Source organism: Macaca mulatta, chromosome 5 (genome assembly GCF_049350105.2).
Source record: "Macaca mulatta isolate MMU2019108-1 chromosome 5, T2T-MMU8v2.0, whole genome shotgun sequence".
Classification (NCBI taxonomy): Eukaryota; Metazoa; Chordata; class Mammalia; order Primates; family Cercopithecidae; genus Macaca; species Macaca mulatta.
This window is the reverse complement of record NC_133410.1, coordinates 117,314,895-117,335,163: the sequence shown is the minus strand read 5'-3', so window position 1 is coordinate 117,335,163 and position 20,269 is coordinate 117,314,895. Positions and strand designations below refer to the sequence as shown.

Here is a 20,269-nt window from a genome sequence, read left to right as displayed (position 1 = left end):
GTAGAGATGGGGTCTTGCCATGTTGCGAGGCTGTTCTTGAATCCCTGGGTCTCAAGCAATCCACTTACTTCCACGTCCAAAATTCTGGGATTACAGGCATGAGCCACCGCACCCAGTGGGAGCTGGTTTTAATAGCTCTGATCACAACACACAGGAGACGTACCTCATCTGGGGACAACGCTAAGGCACCGTTACACGGAGTCAGAATTAACCCCAGGAACTGTGGACAAGCTAGTAGAACGGATCTAATGAGAACTGCATTTACAGCATGGGCAAGCTGACCTCGACGAGATAATATGACCATGTGTAGCTGCCCTCTCCGTGGTCCCATCAAGCCTGTGGTTTCTAGTGCTGCCTTCCCATTCTGATGCCTCTCAGCACTGACCATCAGCTCTGGCACAAATAAGTAAATGACATTCCACAAAGTTAACAGCCCTTCTGGACATCACTAAGCAAAACACAGGGCTGTGAAGAAACAAAGCATAGGGGCCTTCCTAGATATGAGCCTCAGGGACAACCTTCTACCCTCAGGTTAAAACCCATCCTAGACAACTGGTGGCAGGGCTGATGTAACACAGAAAAGCAGGACTGAGAGAGCTGGCAGAGCGGGCAGACACACACAAGCTGATACCCACTGACCTCCACAAGTTTCATCAGGGGCACTGGGTTGAAGAAATGGAGGCCAGCGAATCGGTCTTGTCTGGTGGTGGCATTGGCTATGCTTGTAATCTGCAAGGAGGAAGTGTTGCTGGCAAAGATTGTATGTCTGTGAAGAGAAAATATGGTGGCGTATCAGAGTGAATCTCATCTTTCGAAATAGCATGACTCTTGGGTGCAATGCGCAAGGTGACTAGTTACTGCCCCATCTGTTGTCCTGACCCATTGGAGGAATCAGGGAAAAGACACATCTTCATACAAGAGGCTGAAATCAAGTGATGCTTCAGTTTTTACATTTTGAAATTTGAAGGTAAATAAAATTGGAATTTCCTGTTCCAAAGGGATATTTAACTTTCACCAATCCTTCCTTGATTTTCCGGAACAAAATTTCCCCTACCTACTTGTATTAGTTAACTTCCAAGGTATGTGAGATAACAGGAGGTGGCTAATTAATCAAGCTATTTAACCAATTCCAGTTACAAATGAAACTCTCAGTGATCAAAGAATAATGAAAGAAAGAGACCTAAAAGACAAAAGTCTAAATGAACACATAAATCCTCAATCAGAAACATCTGATAATAAACATGAATTAAGATACTTTCCCTCAAGTGAAAAGCTTTATTTTTCCATTGGATGGAAATAAAAATTAAAACAAGGAACCAACATGGTTCAAAAAAATTTTAAGGTTACACAGGTAGATCAGGGGAAAAGAGGATATAGGCATATGCATATATAAAACATTAACTTCTTAATTTAAAAAAATCCATACTGACTTAAGCCAAATTTAGTTTTTTAAGGTCACAGTAAAGTGGGGTGCCAAAGGCATGAGAGGAAAAGCTTTAAAAAGGCCAACTTCCAGGCTTTCCTGCAGCGCCACCTTGTGGATAAAAACATACAAACCGGTCTGGTGCTGATGCCAACCAAGATGGCCTGTGACACGGCAGGAAAGGCAAGGATCCCTTACTGACCAGACTTGGGGGTTCCTGCTTACCTAAAAGGCAATACTATAATCTGCTTAAGTCCGGTGGGAGGAGAGGAGGAAGAGAAGGGAGAAGAAACCAGTTATTTGGAAAGGAGGGAAGAGAGGTAAAAGGTGAGGCCAGTGTGGGTAGGCAGTGGAGAGACTTCTCTTTCCAGGTAGGAGCACATCTGCCTTCTCCAACAGCTTCCAAAGTAGGCCATTTAAAGGCCAGGCTTTCCTTTTTTTTTAAAAAAAAATGACCTTTTTTAAGGTCTTAATATTTCAGTTTTCAAAGTTTCTCGCTTTGGTCATTGGGGAAAAAAAATAAAAACTATTCCCCATTACAGAAGGTAATGAAATAAAGATCCTCTTCCAATAACAATGTGTGTGGCCAACACAAGCACTCTTCAACCACACAACCTGCACCACAAGCACCTGGAACCACAACAGCAGAGCAGAGACAGCCTGGGCCCAAGGCTGAGCCAGCTGTGGCTCCATACTCCCCTTAAGAAAAGAAAGGGTTATTTTAAAGATTAGTATTACAATCGTAATACTCCTTTTCATAGAACGTTTGAAGGGCCATTCACCTGCAAAAATGGGAAACTCGGGCACATTTGGTAAAACAAAGTGACATCAGAGCCCGGTTCCAGGTCTCACCAGTCCAAGGCACTCCGGCGCATTTTATCAGAAGGAGGAAATGATCAGCAGACCTCTGTTTCTGCCTCTCCCAAGAGGGTCAGGCTGACTCTGTTCCTAAAGGTCTCAAACTGTCTTCTCTCAAGACATTGTGTTTACATATTAAACACAGGACTGTCTTTTCGTCTACAAAAAAAGTGTACTCTGGGCTGGACACGGTGGCTCACACTTGTAATTCCAGCACTTTGGGAGGCTGAGGCAGGTGGATCACTTTAAGTCAGGAGTTCAAGATGAGCCTGGCCAACATGGCAAAACCCCATCTCTACTAAAAATACAAAAATTAGCTGGGCATGGTAGTGCATGCCTGTAATCCCAGCTACTAGGGAGACTGAGGCAGGAGAATCGCTTGAACCCGGGGGCAGAGGTTTCAGTGAGCTGAGATCACATCACTCCACTCCAGCCTGGGTGACAGAGCGAGATTCAGTTTCAAAATAATAATAATAATAAAAAATAAAGTATCTTATATTTTCCTGGACACACCTGTCTTGAACCATCTTTTGTTTTTCCCATTCTGACACTCAGGTACCAAAAAAACTACTTTTCTCTTAAATGTTCTAAAAGAAAATCGACAACACAAGCACAATGATGATTAGCAATGCCCCCAGACCCTAGCATCAAGAAGACAGGAGGGGTGGTGGGGACGGCAAAGGATCCAACAGTCTGTACTTTGTCTAAACGGTAAAGTCAGGACTTCGCTCAGGCTGCCTGTGGGCCTGGTCATACTTTTCATTAGTGTGTCTTAGGCTGCTGCTAGAGAAGTCATGTTCCTCTCCAGAATGCAACTGTTTCATCAGGGCTTCCAACGAGAAATGTATCACTTGACTGTATTTTCTTCTCCCATTATAGGATGGAACTGTAAAACTTGCCAATAAAGTACCTCTCAATAAAGCTGTTTAAAAAACGTAGCAAGCATTCAGTAATGGTGGTGATCTAAAACAAAAACAAACAGTGCCAAGAAATCTGGAGAAGGTCAGAAGCAAAGCCACATCTTCAGTGTGACTATGGGTCATGTCTTCCTTTCACATGTCATATCTGTTTTGCATCACTTCAGGTGAAAGAGCCTAGTGTAGTGCCTGATACACACAGGCACTCAGGAAATGTGAGCTAAATTAAAGGAATTTCCTAAACAACTCTATACAACAGGTACCAGTGCTGCTGCTCCTATTTTACCCATGAGGGAAGCTAGTGTTGGAGAGTTAGAGTCAGAAAGGTCTAGGAAATTATTTACCCCAAACCCTTCGAGTCACATTACAGATGATGAAACTGAGGACCTTTCCAAGGTTGGAGGTGGTGGGGGGTCGGCACCAGGCCCATGACTTTCCCCAATGATCCTTCTGTAGCAGACACAGACAACGGAGGGCAGTCAGGCCTTTCACTGTCACCAAGAATGACCAATCTTTTCAATAAAGATCAAACTGCTTGACAAAACTCCCTTTTTTGGGATGGGTGTTTATTATTCTAAAGGGCTCCCTGTTGGCCTGGGAGCCAGCCCTGGTACCACAAGTTCTTCTGTTTTTGTCAGATGTCTCTGCAGCCTCTAGATGCCAGTGTGAAACGCACAAGGACACTGACTGGCAGTGATGTACAGATGACAGAAAGGCAAGTCTCTTTGTCAGGGGCAGGGCCTCTCTGGCCACAAGGCCACCCATCTCTGAAGGTTGACAATCTGGCAAGCTGGTAGGCAAGTGTCTCTCTTTAGCCACTGCCCACTGGAAGTGCCCTGAGAATTGTTTTTGTCATAAAATCTTATTCTGCCATTCAATTCCAACCAAGAAGCATGAAGTATAGTCAAGCAAATCACTAGAAGAGCACTGATCAGTGGGTCAAGTGCCACACACTCGAAGGCTCTGGATCCCGAGGTACATTCTGCCAGGAAGAATTCCACCCAGGAAGCCAGGCAGCTAAGAAGTCAATGCTCCTTTAACGCTCCCAAGAGTACTTCGATGGAACCCAGATAAAGCTCAAAACAGGAAAGTCCTCTCTGCCTACAGGCAATCCCTTCAATTACACCATTCTGTTTGCTCCATCCAAAAAAGGAGGAAACACAGAACTGCTCTGAGAGTCCTTGGCAGACAGTTAAGGACACGTAGGGTACTCCTACGCCCGAGAATAGAGTACAGGAGTACCTTACATGTCCTTAACTGTCTGCTGTCAGATGTCTCTGCAGCCTCTAGATGCCAGTGTGAAATGAACCAAGGAACATAAGAGCAGTTTCGTGTTTTGAGGACCTAAGCCTCCTCCATTCTCTAGCATAGGAGTACTCAAGACCCACACACTTCAAGAAACATATAGGCCTGTCCCTGGATGGACCCCTCTAGGTTACCATGGGTAATTCTACCCTCATGTAGGACAAGGATCAGATCAGGGCAGCCCAAGCCTCGGAAGCAAACTGGGAGCGGGAGGATGAAGAACAAAGGAAACCATACTGGCTCTTCTTGAAATAGCTGAGGGGTAGGAGAGAGGGAGGTGGATGAACTTGGTTAGAGGATCCCTTCCTGGGAGAAGACAATAAACAACGAGGAAAGTTCAAGGCCCAGGGAGGGACCCCTCAACCCCTGTCAAGAATGTCCAGGGGTCATAAACAGATATTTTTCAAAAAAAGACACACAAGTGGTCAATAAACATATGAAAAAATGCTCAGTATCACTAATCAACAGAGAAATGGAAATTAAAACCACAATGAGTTTAGCACCTGATACCAGTTAGAATGGCTTTTATTAAAAAGTCAAAAACAACAGATGTTGGTGAGGATCTGGAGAAAAGGGAACCCATGCATGCTGCTAAGGCAATGTAAATTAGTACAACCTTTAAGGAAAACAGTATGGAGATTTCTCAAAAACTAAACATAGAACTACCATGCGATCCAGCAGCCCCACTATTGGGTATATATGCAAAGGAAAATAACTTATTCTATCAAAAAGATCCCTACACTCATATGTTTACTGCAGCACTATTCACAACAGCAAAGACATGAAATCAACCTAAGTGTCCATCAATGGCTGATTAAAGAAAATGGGGCATATATACACCATGGAATACTACTCAGCTATAAAAAAGAATAAAATCATGTTTTTTGAAGCAACATGAACAGGAATGAAGGCCATTATCTTAAGTGAAACAACTCAGTCAAATACCATATGTTCTCACATATAAGTGATAGCTACGTAACAGGTACCCATGGACATACAGAGGGAAATAACAGACACTGGAGACTCCAAAACGTAGAAGGGTGGTGAGGGCTGAAAAATTACCTATTTGGGTACAGTATTCACTATGTGGGTGATGAGTATACTAAAAGCCCAGACTTCACCATTACATAACATATGCATGGAACAAAACTGTACTTGTACCCACAAATCTATAAAAACAAAAAATAAAAATGAAAAACAAAGTAAAAAAAAAAATTGTCCAGAGGTTACATACTCAGCAGCAAACTTGTCCAGCCTTTTGAAGAGCTCGTTTTTCACCTTCAGATTCTCCACGATGGCTTCCACCACCAAGTCTGTGCTGTGGACAACAGAGGCTGCATCCGTGCTGGTCGCTATGCTGCTCAAGGTCTTCTCCACAAATTCACCGCCAGCCTAATGTAGTGGGAGGAAGAAGAGAACATTCACCGGGCTCACTGGAAATCAAGTTCTTAGCTCTGCTCCCGTTAGTAAACTGGGTGTTCAGAGCACCTGTACTGGCCCACCCTATCTGTTCTCAAAGTGTCCACGAAGCCTGTAATTTATCCTTCCACAGCTCCGCACCATCCACTAGTCTTGAGGTGGTGCTGGCTATCCATCTCTAATAAAAGCAGAGACTAGCTCCTATTAGAGCAAGGGCAAGAGCCAGGGTAACAAAGCCGACTTAGAATTTATCAAATAATTATTGCCAGTCGTGTGCCTGAAACCGTTGTTTCCGAAACAAGCTAGACACAGCCTCCGCTGCCAAAGAGCTCGCAGTTTTCATTGTTTCCTCATTTTCCTCCTGTGACTCCAGGTTTCCACAGACCTCAATAAGGACAGAATCGGAGATGGTGCCTCTATAAGCCGCCATTTTATTTCATGGTGTAATTTGTCCCCAGGGCATCAAAATAGTCATAATCAGCAAAGGCATCCAAAATCATCATGGAATAAGCAGCTAGATCTCAGTTGTTCTACAGAAATACTTTACTAGCCACATTAAAAAAAGGGAAAAGAGGCCGGGCGCAGGCAGATCACAAGGTCAGCTAATTTTTTTGTATTTTTAGTAGCGACGGGGTTTCACCATGTTAGCCAGGTTGGTCTCCATCCGCCCGCCTCAGCCTCCCAAAGTGCTGGCCTTACAGGCATGAGCCTCCGCGCCCGGCCTCTTTTCCCTTTTTTTAAGGTGGCTAGTAGAATATTTCTGTAGAACAGCTGAGATCTACCTGCCTAGTTACTCGGGAGGCTGAGGCAAGAGAATGGCGTGAACCCGGGAGGCGGAGCTTGCAGTGAGCTGAGATTGCGCCACTGCACTCCAGCCTGGGCGACAGAGCGAGACTTCGTCTCAAAAAAAAAAAAAAAAAAAGGGAAAAGACATTCACAGGTAAAATTAATGTTATTTAACCCAATATATCTAAGATGTCATCATTTCAACAGGTAATCAATATTTAAAAACATTGAGATGTTTTATGTATTTTTTTCCCCTATTACAGCTTTAAAATCTAGTGTATATTTTACACTGAGAGCACATCTCCATCTAGACTAGCCACATTTCAAGCACTCAGTAGCCACTTGTGAGTAGCTATTATACTGGTGGTCAGTATAGAGCTAGATAAATATAGTATGTCAACTAGGCAAAGCGAAACTGACACCTCCCTCCTCAGTGGTGTCCCTGGCAGAGGAGAGAAATCTCAGGAGTATAGACTTCTGAGGAGTAGCTAGCCAGAGCTGAGCAACTTGAGTACAGGGGCTATCCTTTTATCTTTAGGGTGTCGCTCAAAAACTCAGCCCAAGGAGATAATTAGCTGAAAGTTTGTAAACAAGGGGAAAATGCAGGCTATCTGGGTCAAGCTCACTCTGTCCTAGACTCCAATCCTCAGGCCAAGGCTCTTATAATCTCATCTGTCTGGACCCTCCTCATAACACATCCCCTGTGTGGGGTCCCACTACGATTAAGAATATCAGGGACAGGTGGGCCAGGCGCGGTGGCTCACTCCTGTAATCCTAGCACCTTGGGAGGCCGCGGCGGGCGGATCACGAGGTCAGGAGATCCAGACCATCCTGGATAACATGGTGAAACCCCGTCTCCACTAAAAATACAAAAAATTAACCAGGTGTGGTAGCAGGCACCTGTAGTCCCAGTTACTCGAAAGGGTGAGGCAGGAGAATGGCGTGAACCTGGGAGGCAGAGCTTGCAGTGAGCCGAGATTGTGCAACTGCACTCCAGCCTGGGCTACAGAGTGAGGCTCCGTCTCAAAAAAAACGAATATAAGGGACAGGTGAAGAAGATCTTAATGTAAAAAGTAAAGTAGAGGTTCTTCTTCAAAAAGACTGTCCTTCCCATCTAAGAATAAATAGTAACTTTTCTTAGAAGCGAAATTTAGTCCGACCTGTGCTAACATTCTTAAATATCTGCTAGCTGTAATAAAGAAATCAATGTACTTTATGTTCTTAGCTCCCACAATTTAGCCTAAACATTTGCCCTGGCATGCTTATACTGGTCCAAGTGGGCATTAGGTCACAGCCTCTTCCTCTTCCTTATTTAGAGGTGTTTTTACCTTTCTCAGCATTTCACAAGTTACTTCCTCCTTGCTTTGTTCTTCTCTGCCTTTGCCTCTTTTTAAAAGTTCTAAGTTGCTAGCCAATCAAGACAAATACATTTGAATGTGAAGTTCTGTTCCAGCCAACAGAAACCTGACACAGCAGTAAAGTGGACGTGTCATGTGATAAATGACCCTGTCTCCTTTGTTCGGTGTACTCTTGTGGCAAAACTGCTGGCAAGTGTACCCTTTCTGCAAAAAGTAAAAGTGGCCTTGCTGAGGAAATTAAATTTATGTTCAAGTGCTATTTCTTTACAGCACCAAAGAACAAGCATTTCTAACATTAATCTGCCTGTGATATTTATTCTTTGAATTTCATCCAAGAGAAGGTAAAATTATCTCCACCGTCACCTCTCTGGCTTTTAAAGGCCACTAGACTTTGGGAAAAAAAAAATGCATATCAAAACCACAATGATTGCAGGACTCGGTGGCTTATGCTTGTTGTAATCCTAGCACTTTGAGAGGCCAAGGTGGGAGGATCACTTGAGGCCAGGAGTTTGAGAGCAGCCTGGGCAACACAGTACAACCCCATCTCTAAAAAAAAAATTTTTTTTTAATTAGCTGGGTGTGGTGGCTCACATCTATAGTCCTAGCTACTTGGGAGGAGATCCAGACCATTCTGGATAACATGGTGAAACCCCGTCTCCACTAAAAATACAAAAAATAAGCCGGGCGTGGTAGCGGGCACCTGTAGTCCCAGTTACTCAAAAGGGTGAGGCAGGAGAATGGCGTGAACCTGGGAGGCGGAGCTTGCAGTGAGCCGAGATTGTGCAACTGCACTCCAGCCTGGGCTACAGAGTGAGGCTCCGTCTCAAAAAAAAAGAATATAAGGGACAGGTGAGAGAATGGCTTGAGCCTAGGAATTCAAGGCTACAGTGAACTATGATCACACTACTGCTCTCCAGCCTAGGCAGCAGAGCAAGACCACATTTCCAAAAGAAAAAAAAAAAAAAACACAATGAGATACTACTTCACACCTAAGATGACTACAGTAAGAAACAAAACAAACATGGAAAATAGCAAGTGTTGGCCAGGATGCGGGGAAACTGGAACCTTCGTACACTGCTGGTGGGAATGGGAATGTAAAATAGTACAGTCACTACAAAAAACAATTTGGTGGTTCCTCAGAGAGCTAAATATAGGATTACCATACAACCCAGCAATTCTATTTATAGGTATATAACCCAAAGAATTGAAAACAGAGACTCCAAACCAATAGTATACCAATGTTCACTGCAGCATTATACAAAATAGCCAAAAGGTAAAAACAACCCAATTCCATTAACAGATAAATGGGTGATATGGTTTGGTTCTGTGTCCCCACCCAGATCTCACCCTGAATTGTAATAATCCCCACATGTCATGGGACAGGCTCCATGGGGGGGTGATTTATAAAGGACAGTTCCCCTGCACATGCTCTCTCTCTTGCCTGCTGCCATGTAAGACATGATTTTGCTCTTCCTTCACCTTCCACCATGATTGTGAGGCCTTCCCAGTCATGTAGAACTATCAGTCAATTAAACCTCTTCCCTTTATAAATTATCCAGTCTCAGACATGTCTTTATTAGCAATGTCAGAACAGACTAATACAATGGGTTAAAAAAAAAGTGGTATAAATCCAATGGAATATTAAATTGGAATATGATAATAATCCAGTGGAATATTAAGCCATAAACAGGAATGAAGTTGGCTGGTGCGTGCTGGCTCACACCTGTAATCCCAGCACTTTGGGAGGCCCAGGTGGGTGGATCACAAGGTCAAGAGATTGAAACCATCCTGGCCAACATGGTGAAACCTCGTCTCTACTAAAAATACAAAAATTAGCTGGGCATGGTGGTGCACGCCTGTAATCCTAGCTACTCGGGAGGCTGAAGCAGGAGAATTGCTTGAACCCAGGAGTTGGAGGCTACAGTGAGCCGAGATTGTACCACTGCACTCCAGCCTGGCGACAGAGTGAGACTCCGCCTCAGAAAAAAAAAAAAAAAAAAGAATGAAGTTGTGACACATGTTACAACATGGATGAACCTTGAAAACTTTATGCTAAGTGAAATAAGCCAGACACAGGACAAATATTGTATGATTCCACTTACATGAAGTATGAATGTGCAGGCGTAATTAATGCTACTGAATTGTATAGTTTAAAATGGCAAATTTTATGTTATATATATTCTACCATAATAAAAAATTTTTTTAAAAGCATCTAGATATACCACCTTAGATAACTGAAGTGAGAAACAACAAATGCCCTATGCGTACTTTTCTCTGTCTGCATACAGTGAGAAATTCTATCCAAGCCCCAAGGAAATCAATCTTAAGCAACTTCAACAAGATGACAAAGGTAAATTAAAATTTGTTTGGGTGATTTGTGCTGTATTTCTAATTAAATGCAAACTCCTACGTGAAAGTGCACCGAAAAAGCAGCATGGCCCTCAGTCACTGACTCCTTCTCATCCCACCATGCTGTTTTTTCCCAACCTCTACGGAGTTCCTCAAATTCTTCTATCTCTTCTGCTCCTGGAAAGCAGAATTATTCACTCTTAGTTTCTATAAATACCATATTTATTATATCATTCTCTTCTTAACTTGTAGTATAAAAATTATCTTCCCGTTTCTTCTTCCATCCTTTTAGCAAAACAAGTGTTCTTCAATTCCAAATTCTCAGTGTTCTTCTAGAATGAGTTCACTACCTGTACAAGCTTTCTTCTCAACCTTAAATCCCACCCAACAAAATGGTTATTTACTTCTCCTGTTTTGTAATCAGTACCCCCTGAATGTTTAATAATTACGTTATTATATTGGTTTAAAGTTATGGAAAAATGAGTTTTACACGAACAAACTGAAAAAAAAGAAAAAGAAAGCAAGCCAGAAATCCCCCATTGCCCTGCAAATGTAAAGCAGTCAGAGGACTTGTCTTAAAGACATCAATAATAAGAAATTACCTTAGGGTTTTCTGCAAACTTCTTCTTTGCCACTTTCCTAAGGCTTTCCTCAATTCCCTTTTTGGATTTTGCCAGAATGTCCTCTGTCTGGTCTACCAACACTACTGTGTGACCAGTTGCTGCAGCAACCTAGAGCAACAAAAGAACAGTTTCTTTTTAAAAGAAATAAAACATAACACACACATACACATACACACACACACACACACACACACACACCCCACCCCAAAAAGCAGTGGCATTTCATATTCCACATGAATTCTACTATCATTCCATTCAAACTACTGAGTGAACATATAAGAAGTCAACATTAACTAAACGCACACTTCTTGCGAGGCACTGTTCTAAACCCTTTATATTGAATACAACAAATTCTCAAAACAACTGTCAAAGGTTAAGAAGCGTCCCTATGGTTACTCAATGGGTAGACAGCAGAGCCGGAATCTGAATCAAAGTCCTGAAGGCCACGCTCTAGATACTTCTCTGTACTGATTCTAACACTGCAACTGTTCCATTCAGGGGCTACTAGCTACATGTGGCTATTTAAATTAATTGGAATTAAGTAAAATTAAATATTCAGTTCCTCAGTGGCACTAGCCATATTTCAAAGCGCTCAGCAGCCTGTTCCCAGAGCACCCACTCCCCAGCCACCATCCTTTTCTCCTTGGAGCTGGAGCCCCTTGTGCAGCTTGGCCTCTTGGCCCTTCTCTTCTGCAGCCCTTAAATCAGCAATAGGTAAGACTTCAAACTCTAATAATGGTGGCAAAAAGACTCCTGTCCCCAAGGGCTATTTGGTGACAAGACTCCCATGAAAATGAAGTCTTTGGGATCAGCTAATTTAGGATGGGCAATTCCCTGCCTTCACCATGCCACCCTGGCTGAGGGAGGAATCCTAGGGTACAGGGTATGTTTAGTGAAACTGCCCAAGCTCACACACAGCCAGCTAAGCGCAGTCACAGTGAGTGACAAATCAATCCCTATTTCATCACTGTCTGGCAATAGCTTCAGCAAGGATCATGGAATAGGTATTGTGGCTAAAAGCAAACCATTGGGTCACCCTGATCACCTTACAGGCATGTGTATGTCAATCAGTTCAGGATAGAAGCAAGAGGACAGGCATGACCTAATACAATCATAAATGATGCAAGAGGACAGTAGAACTGAGATGCCCCTCAGGATCCGAGAAGCCCCCTGCAAAACCATTGCTTTGGAACCTTGATGATACCAACAGTGTGCAGGAGAGGGGCAAGTTATCTGGAATGAACCTGCCCAGAGAAGAACAAGGAGATGACAGAAATAGTCCCAAACCATGGTTGTGATATAAGATTTTTGAAGCCAGGCAACCAAAACTCAAAAGCAGAAAACCAAAGAGCAAAAGAAACAGAAACAAAAGAGCCAAACCTAAAGGCAAAGACGTTCAAATCCCAAGGCAAGATTTCCAAAGAACAGTTTGGTAAGACAGGTTTTAAATGCAAGGTTATTTCAACTGCACTCATGGCTCCCTGAGAATGCAGCACACGGTGGGCTCATGTCTGAGCCTGTGGACCCATAGGCTGCATCAGCACCGTCTGGGAACCAAGGCATGAAAACGCTCCCAGGACCGAAAAGTCTGACAACCAGGACGGGGCAACCGGAACAACGGGGGATGAGTTATCTTGATACAAGGACAGAGGCAAGCAGGAAACTAGTCCATCAGCAGAAACATTCCACAGGCTGCAGGCAGGCAGCAAAGTAAAACAACGTCCCCAAAGCAAAACCCTCATCAATCCAAACCAAGGTTTTTCTCTAAGTGGCAATGGACCAAGGCCCATCTAGTCAATGATTCAAATCATCTGATGCAAATTTGAACCTCCAATTCAATAAATTCAATGTAAAAAAGCAAGAGCAAATTTTGTGCAGAAAAGACTTAACATGGCAGGCCTGAAACTGCTATCCTTAGAAAAAGGCCTGTTAGCAAGGTTGGCCCTTGGTTGCCATCTGGAACTTAGATCTTTCAGGAGGGTTCTCAGCATTCCCTGATAAGTATGCCTTGCTGTGCCTAGACTGTGTGTGCAAACAATGCAGTTTATGATGCATACCTGCTTTCCTTCTGAGTATGGAATTTTCAAACTTGCCAGGTAGGGGTGTTACATGACCAATCCCAACAAACAACCTGGACACTCTAATGAGCTCTCCTGTGTTAACAGAAAAAAACAAACTCTGTAAAATATTTTAAAGAGATTTATTCTGAGCCAGTGAGTGATGATGGTCCAGAGAACAGTCTCAAGACGTCCTGAGAGAGAGTGCCGGAGGTGGGCTGGTGGGCAGTCAGGGTTGGTTTGGTTTGGTTTTGTCCATTTTAGGGAGACAGGAATTGTAGGTCATCAGAAATCAATGCATAGAAAGTAAACATTGGTTCAGCCTAAACAGGTGGGATATCTTTAAGCTGGAGCTTACAAGTCATAGGTGGATTCAAAGATTTTCAGATTAGCAATTGGCTGAAAGAATTAAGCTTTGTCTCAAGACCTGAAGTCAGTACAAAAGAATGCTCAAATTAAGAAAAGGGAGTCTGCTGTCACATGATGGTATACAAGAAGTTGGAAAGTAAGCCACATTATAGTAGGTTAATTTTAAAAATCTGTTTAACAAGAGTATGGTTTGCAGGGCATGACTTAATGCTTGCCTGGCATGGCCTTAGGTCCTGTTTCTACAAAGAGTCTGTTCTGTCAGTCTTTTGGTCTCTATTTCACCGTTAATGCTGATCAGTTGTGCCTAAACTCCAAACGAGAGTTAGAACGAGGTGCCTCTGACCTCCCTTCCCATCATGGTTGGAAAGCTCAATTTTTCTCCCTACTTCAGTTTAAAGGCTGGAGCATTTTCTATAATTTCGGACTCTCCAAAATGCCTACACTTGCATACCTGGTCTAGTGAGAAGGCAACAATTGTATGCTGTAAATGGTTATTCCTGGCAGACTTTTAAAAAAAAATTCTCTTTACTTTAGCTTTTCTTTCCTTGATTATCTCACAAAGCTTCAGGAAAATACAAAAGAAATCTTATAGTGTAGACATTTCACAGACATAGATAGAAAGGACGCTCCTGCTTGAATGTAAAGTGCATATGGTTAGGTCTGAAAGGAGAAAATACAGGTAAACAAGAGAAATTTTAATTCTCCTTAAATTTTTCCATTTTATGGTAAATCTCTGTGATGCAGGTCACAATTTATTGTGTTGCAATGAACTACCACTATAGCATAACTTCAAGTGATTTCAAGTTATAGTAGCATTTTCATTTTACCCACGTGCAGAGATCAACCCAATCTAAAAGTGCAAGGTTCCTTGCCATCATTTCTTACAGTCATACCCTAGAGACACAAGGTCAGCAACTTCTAAGGGCAACCTCAAGTCTTAATCATCTTTACAAACCCCAGTGCCCGACCCATGACCCACAGTGAGCAATCAATGCATGAACAACATACAAACCTGATGCCTGGTACATATTAGATGCTTAATAAAATATCCACAGGATTATAGGTACAATGTTCTTTGACTAATCTATCCACATGGAGTTGGTGTTCATCTCCTGCTGGTGCGTTAGTCTAAATGGGCCATCACAGAGATGGACTCAAGATATTAGATAGGCTATTCCTTTCTCTCATTTGGACCATAAAAACTGCACAACTTTTATCCCAGACTGGTTCGAAAGGCTAAGACACTCTTAAGCATGGGTGAGCAGCCATAGGCCACCTGAAGGCCACATCATTTATTTCTGAATTATGAGTGCACTTGTCTTATTTCTTCTATGAGATCTCTAAGAGCTGAGACAGCCAACAGAAGTCAATCTCTACCTACTCTCAGAAAGAAGCTTTTGAAAAGAAGCCAAATGCAGCAAAAATAAGAGGTGCCACGTACTGAGCATCTACTATGTGCCAGGTTCATAATCTGCATTTTCCAAAACTATTTCTGATTAATCCAACAACCCTAATCCATTTTATAGATGAGGAAAACTGATGCTTAGAGAGGTTAAATAACGTGTCTAAGGCCGCAGGGCTACTAAGTGAAACTAATACACACCCTCAACAAGAATCCTTCAGCTTCAATCAAAGTCACAGTAATAGCAAAAATTACTCGATAAACAAGAGCACCTACCCAGACAAATGACAGTTTCCATGTCAGTATTACAGACTCAAAAGCAACACAGAACACCCTCACCCTTTTGTGGTTTTAGGACAGGGGTTCTCAAAGTGTGGGTCATGGACCAGCAGCAACAATCACCCGGGGACTTGTTAGAAATGCAAATTCTCAGACTCCACTCCAGACCCAATGCATCAAACTCTGAGTAGGGCCCAGTGAGCTGCGGTTTAGCAAGCCTTCCAAGTGATTCTGATGCTCACCAAGGTTTCAGAACCACTGCTCTAAGATCTGTGCTCCAATCTGGCACAGATTAGAAACAACTGGGAATATTTTAAAAGCCCAAAACCCAGGCCCCACCTACAGATATTTGAATTCCTCTAGCCTGGGGTGGTGCCTAGTCATTCCTACTTTTAAAAACACCCCCAGGTGCTGAGCACCGCCCTAAAATGACCTGTTGGCCCTGATCCCTATCCCTGCCTACACCAGCCACTCCTGGGTTGCCATCTATCTCCTCAAACCACTGAGAAGCTCTAAACCAATTGAGTTCCAAAGTCTTCCTGTTGCTCTCTGAAAGTTCCAGACGCTATCCTGAAGATACTATTGGGAAGACTCCTCCCCCACACATTCCCCAAGGAAAGGTCAAGCCCCACTAGGCCTCCTGCCTGGGACTCTTCACATCAGGGTCTTGCTCCATCACTCCTACATAAAGCTTGCTTCTTAATTCCTTTCTTGAAGGTCAAGCCCTGCACTTGCTTCCCTGATTATGTTTGTTCCAGCCCCTTTCTCTGCAATAGTGCTCTTCTAGCCTTGACGTCTGGCCACACTTGCATCTACCATCCCCTGTACAGATCCTTGATGGTCACCTGCCTGCTCCTGGCTGACTAGCCACCACCTTTGAGCTTTGATCCTCCTTTCTTCTCCCCAGGCCACAATGCTGAGAGAAAATCCTGAATCTCCTAGAGAAGAAATTCCTTGAAAGACTCCACAACCAACTGAAACCAGAGCCCACTGAGGTTTGCCAGCCCTAGTACCAGCTCCCATAGAGAGTGCATTCCAAATGCCAGACACCAGGCCTATCCTATCTCATTTAATTTTATTTAACCAGTTCTCCAAGGTCAAATGTCAATTTTAATGAAGCGTCACTTCACAGTTATGTAGTTTGTTCTTTTGAAACAGACAATTATGATATTAAAATCTGGATTAAATGAGCATATGACTGTTTTTGATATTTGGAAGAGGAAAATTCATCACAGTTACCATTATGCCTATAACTAATTATTCTTCCAAAGAAAGAATCTGGACAACACACATTTACAACATAAATACCGTACTGACCATTGTGAGGCTCCATTCTTTAGCATTCAAAGTCCTAACAACAACATTATCAAGTGCCTGTAATTGCTCCATTCTCCCACCACTTTTCTTTCTTCAACTCATGGCAAAACGTCCTTGGAGGAGACACTGTGGCTTCACTTGGCACAAATAATATGAACACAAATGCACATAAGGGCATGGGTATCTCAGATCTCATTATGCCTGGTACATTCAAATCATCCAGAATACATTTATATTAATTCTAGGATCATCCAAAAAGAGGCAAATTTTAAGACTTTTTTAATGTAAGTTTTAGATCCCCAAAGACCCTAGTTTGAAAAACAATGGCTTCATCTAATCTTTTTGGCAACCATAAGATCAAATATTAAGAAAGAAGTATCTTGATTAGGAATATCCAATACAGACAAGAAAGAAAGAAAAAAAGAAAGAAAGAGAGAAAGAAAGAGAGAAAGAGAGAGAGAGAGAGAGAGAGAGAAAGAGAGAAAGAGAGAGAGAAAGAGAGAAAGAGAGAGAGAAAGAGAGAAAGAAAGAAAGAAGAAAGAAAGAAAGGAAGGAAGGAAGAAAGGTGTATATGGTAAGTTAGAGTATCAAATAAACATTTAAACTGAATACAGTGTTATCACTTGGTTTAACATTCCTTTTAGTACCACATAACACCCTGAACACTAGTTTAGGGGCATCTTACCTCTTTAACAATAGCCTCCCAGCTGGGCTTTCAGCCTCCAAGCTCAGCTCTCCCAACCCTTAACAGATATTTGTTTCATCTTCTTAAAGTAAAACTCAAACATCATCCCCGCAGGGTCATGTTCCTTCCTCTAGCAGACACCCAGGTCTTGAAGTGTAGTAACTCCTAAGGCTGTCCTACACACATTCTTCAGCTGCTTCTTTTTGACCTTAAAAATCTCTTTTCTATCTTTCTTTCTTCATTCCTTTCTTGAAAGAATTATCCCTCATTGCTGCTGAGGTCAACCTTTTTCCTATGACAGATATGGAAGTTCATGATTATGGTTTCCAGTTATTCCTCCTGAATAAAATCTGGAGTCCTTCAAGTGATTATTCATTCACAGCTTTTGGTTACATGTTGGTTTGAGGCTACAAACAGAACAAGAAGTGCTATGTTTCTCTTGAAAGCCAGGTAGATACACTGGAGTATACCACAACTTGGACAGCAAGGAAGCCTTTGTAGGGTAAAAAAATGCAGAGGTTAGAAAATGCTTCCCGTTGAATGATCAAAGGTTACAGACAAAAACACTTGGCTTCTCAGAGGTATGTGCTTTTGATCCTTTGCCCAAGACTTGTGCTCCCCTAGGGATGGACCAAAACTACCACTTAGAGCACCACACTACGCATGCTACTGCATTCATTCCTTCACTGACTACAGTCTATTGACTCAACACCTACCCTGTAAGGTGAACATAACAAAATCCCCTACTCTCAGAGAGCTTGCACTTCTCATAAATTATCCCCTCTGATTCTCATAACTGCCTTTGGGGAAGGCACATTATTCTGTCTACACGTGACAGGGAGCTCAAGCTGCCTGCGCACACACCTTTCTTGACCCTGGAAGACATGGGGGGTCTGAGGGCAATAGCCTGAAACAGCACCGAGACAGGCAAGGGCCAGACTCCAGAGCCTGTGTGCCAAGTGGGGGGATGGAAAACATTCCTTAACCTCAGCAGGCTGTCTCCTCATCTATAAAACAGGGGCAAGAGGGTTGCTGGGAGGGTTAAATGAGTTAATACAAGTCAAAAACCTGCAGTGGTGCCTGGCACATCACAATAGCTTGGGGTTTTTTATTTCCTAGATTTAAAATCCCTTAATGGCTGAAATTGACTTGGTCTTTGTATCCCTTAGTACTTATCACATGCCTTGAACATGATAGCTGTTCAATCAATAACTGCTAAATAACAAATGCTTAGGACAGTAGTAACCTGATTTGTAGTCTTCCCCAGCCACACCACACGTCTCCCTCCTCTGTGCTATCTCATGGCTCTGTGCCCTTGCTCATGTGGTCTCCTCTGCCAGACATGTCCTGCTCCCTCATTGCTAATTCATGGACTTCAACTCTTCATAATCTAATATGGACACCACATCTCCTTTAGTGAAACTTCTCCCAACCCTTAGTAGAGGTAATCACTTCTTCTTTGTGCCTCTAGTGATTTACAGATATAGCAGATCTTTTGCACAGGAATACTGAAAGAAAATAACTGGGTGTGCAGCTGGTGTGAACCACCAATGGGTGCTCAGTTATGTAATGGCAGCCCAGTCCCCAGGATGTGAACAGAACAGAGAAATACAAACTTAACTGGTTATAGACTATTTCATATCATAAGAATCTCACTGATTTCGGAATAAAAGTTATTAACCAACCAGAGCATAGGAGAAATCCCAGAAGTGAAAGATGAATGATACACTTGAAATAGAAAAGCTAACCATACCAACCTTTTTTTCTTTAAAAAACTGATATGTAATAGCTGTACATATTTTTGGGGTACATATGACATTTTGATACTTACCTAAAATGTGTAATGATCAAATCAGGGTAACTGGGATATCCAGTTATCTTATCTGAACACTTATCTTCTCTTTGCCAATACCAACTTTAGATGATGAAATCAAGATAGCATGGAGAGACCTTTTCAAAAGTGCTGTTGCATCATCCATTTCAGATTCTCAAGCTGCCGTTACCACAAATCCCAATATAGGGTGGTTAGGCACACTCCTATCTGCAGGCCAACTAGTATTTCCAGTAAATACAAATTTCATAAACATAAAGGCAGTACAATGTATACATATATCTTTTTTTAACATAAGCTTTTTTAATGTCCCTTTTTCCTTAGCATAAGATATATATACACACTATATGTCATATCACATCTTAAGTATTTAGAAACCATACTTTAAGGCAAGGTATGTAAACTATTAAAACTTTCATCTGTTTCAGATCAAATCCCAGATATGACAGGTAGGCTGTCTGTGCCTACATTACAATTAGTTGTTCATACCTGTACTTCTTCCACTAGACAGTGGGTTTCTCAAGAGCAGCAATCGCATCTTACTTTTTACCTGCCCAGATGTCTAGCACAAGGGAGATATTTCATACTCATGAAATGAACACTTGAATGACAGAGCTATTTTTTCATAAGCCTCAATTTGTAAATTATTTTAGAAATAAGTTCTCAAGAAGTCATGACTGGTTTTGTTGCTAGAAACCTTTATGACAAACTTTGTGTAAGCTTCAAGTTACTTTAAAATTATGAGAAATCACATTATTAGTTTGAAAAGGATAGTAAGAAAAAAAAGGAGCTAATAGCCAGAGTCTTTAGTCAATTCCCGAGTGGAAAAAATGCTACAAAAGTCTCTCTCTGTTATTTTGGTGAGCAGATTAACTGCTTTCTAGTACTGGTGGTTGTGATGCTAGGTAAAAGGGGAAATGGAGGGCAGTTGCTATGTGTTGCCCAGTGCAAGATCAATATTCTTTAAGCGGTACCCAGCCCTGTGATTTCACAATGGATGTGAGCTTAATTCACTCCAACATGTGAATGTGTCTTATACCTTTCACCAAAGAGGCTGTACGTAAGGCCAGAGGCATGCCAACCCTGTGTCTGCGCCTGTCTGTGAGGGGCACATGTGTGAATCAGGTCAGAGATGGCCACAGACACACAAGCTCACTGCTCTCCAGTACAGGTTTCTTCTCTATCACAGAAGGGAAACTAAGACACCTAGTTTCTCAACTACTTTAAGAGACTGGCAAAAGCATTTGTTGTTTAATCAGGATCATCAGTTTTGAGAGAAAGCAACCCAGAG

At 42.3% G+C, this 20,269-nt stretch overlaps 1 protein-coding gene across 1 annotated transcript in view; it reads right to left on the bottom strand.

The window, feature by feature from the left end:
• HADH (hydroxyacyl-CoA dehydrogenase) overlaps positions 1-20,269 on the bottom strand; it is a 45,906-nt gene that overhangs the window by 14,821 nt on the left and 10,816 nt on the right. The window contains 3 exon segments of the mRNA NM_001261209.1: positions 640-766; positions 5,738-5,895; positions 11,018-11,146. Coding sequence (NP_001248138.1) covers positions 640-766; positions 5,738-5,895; positions 11,018-11,146 — 414 coding nt within the window.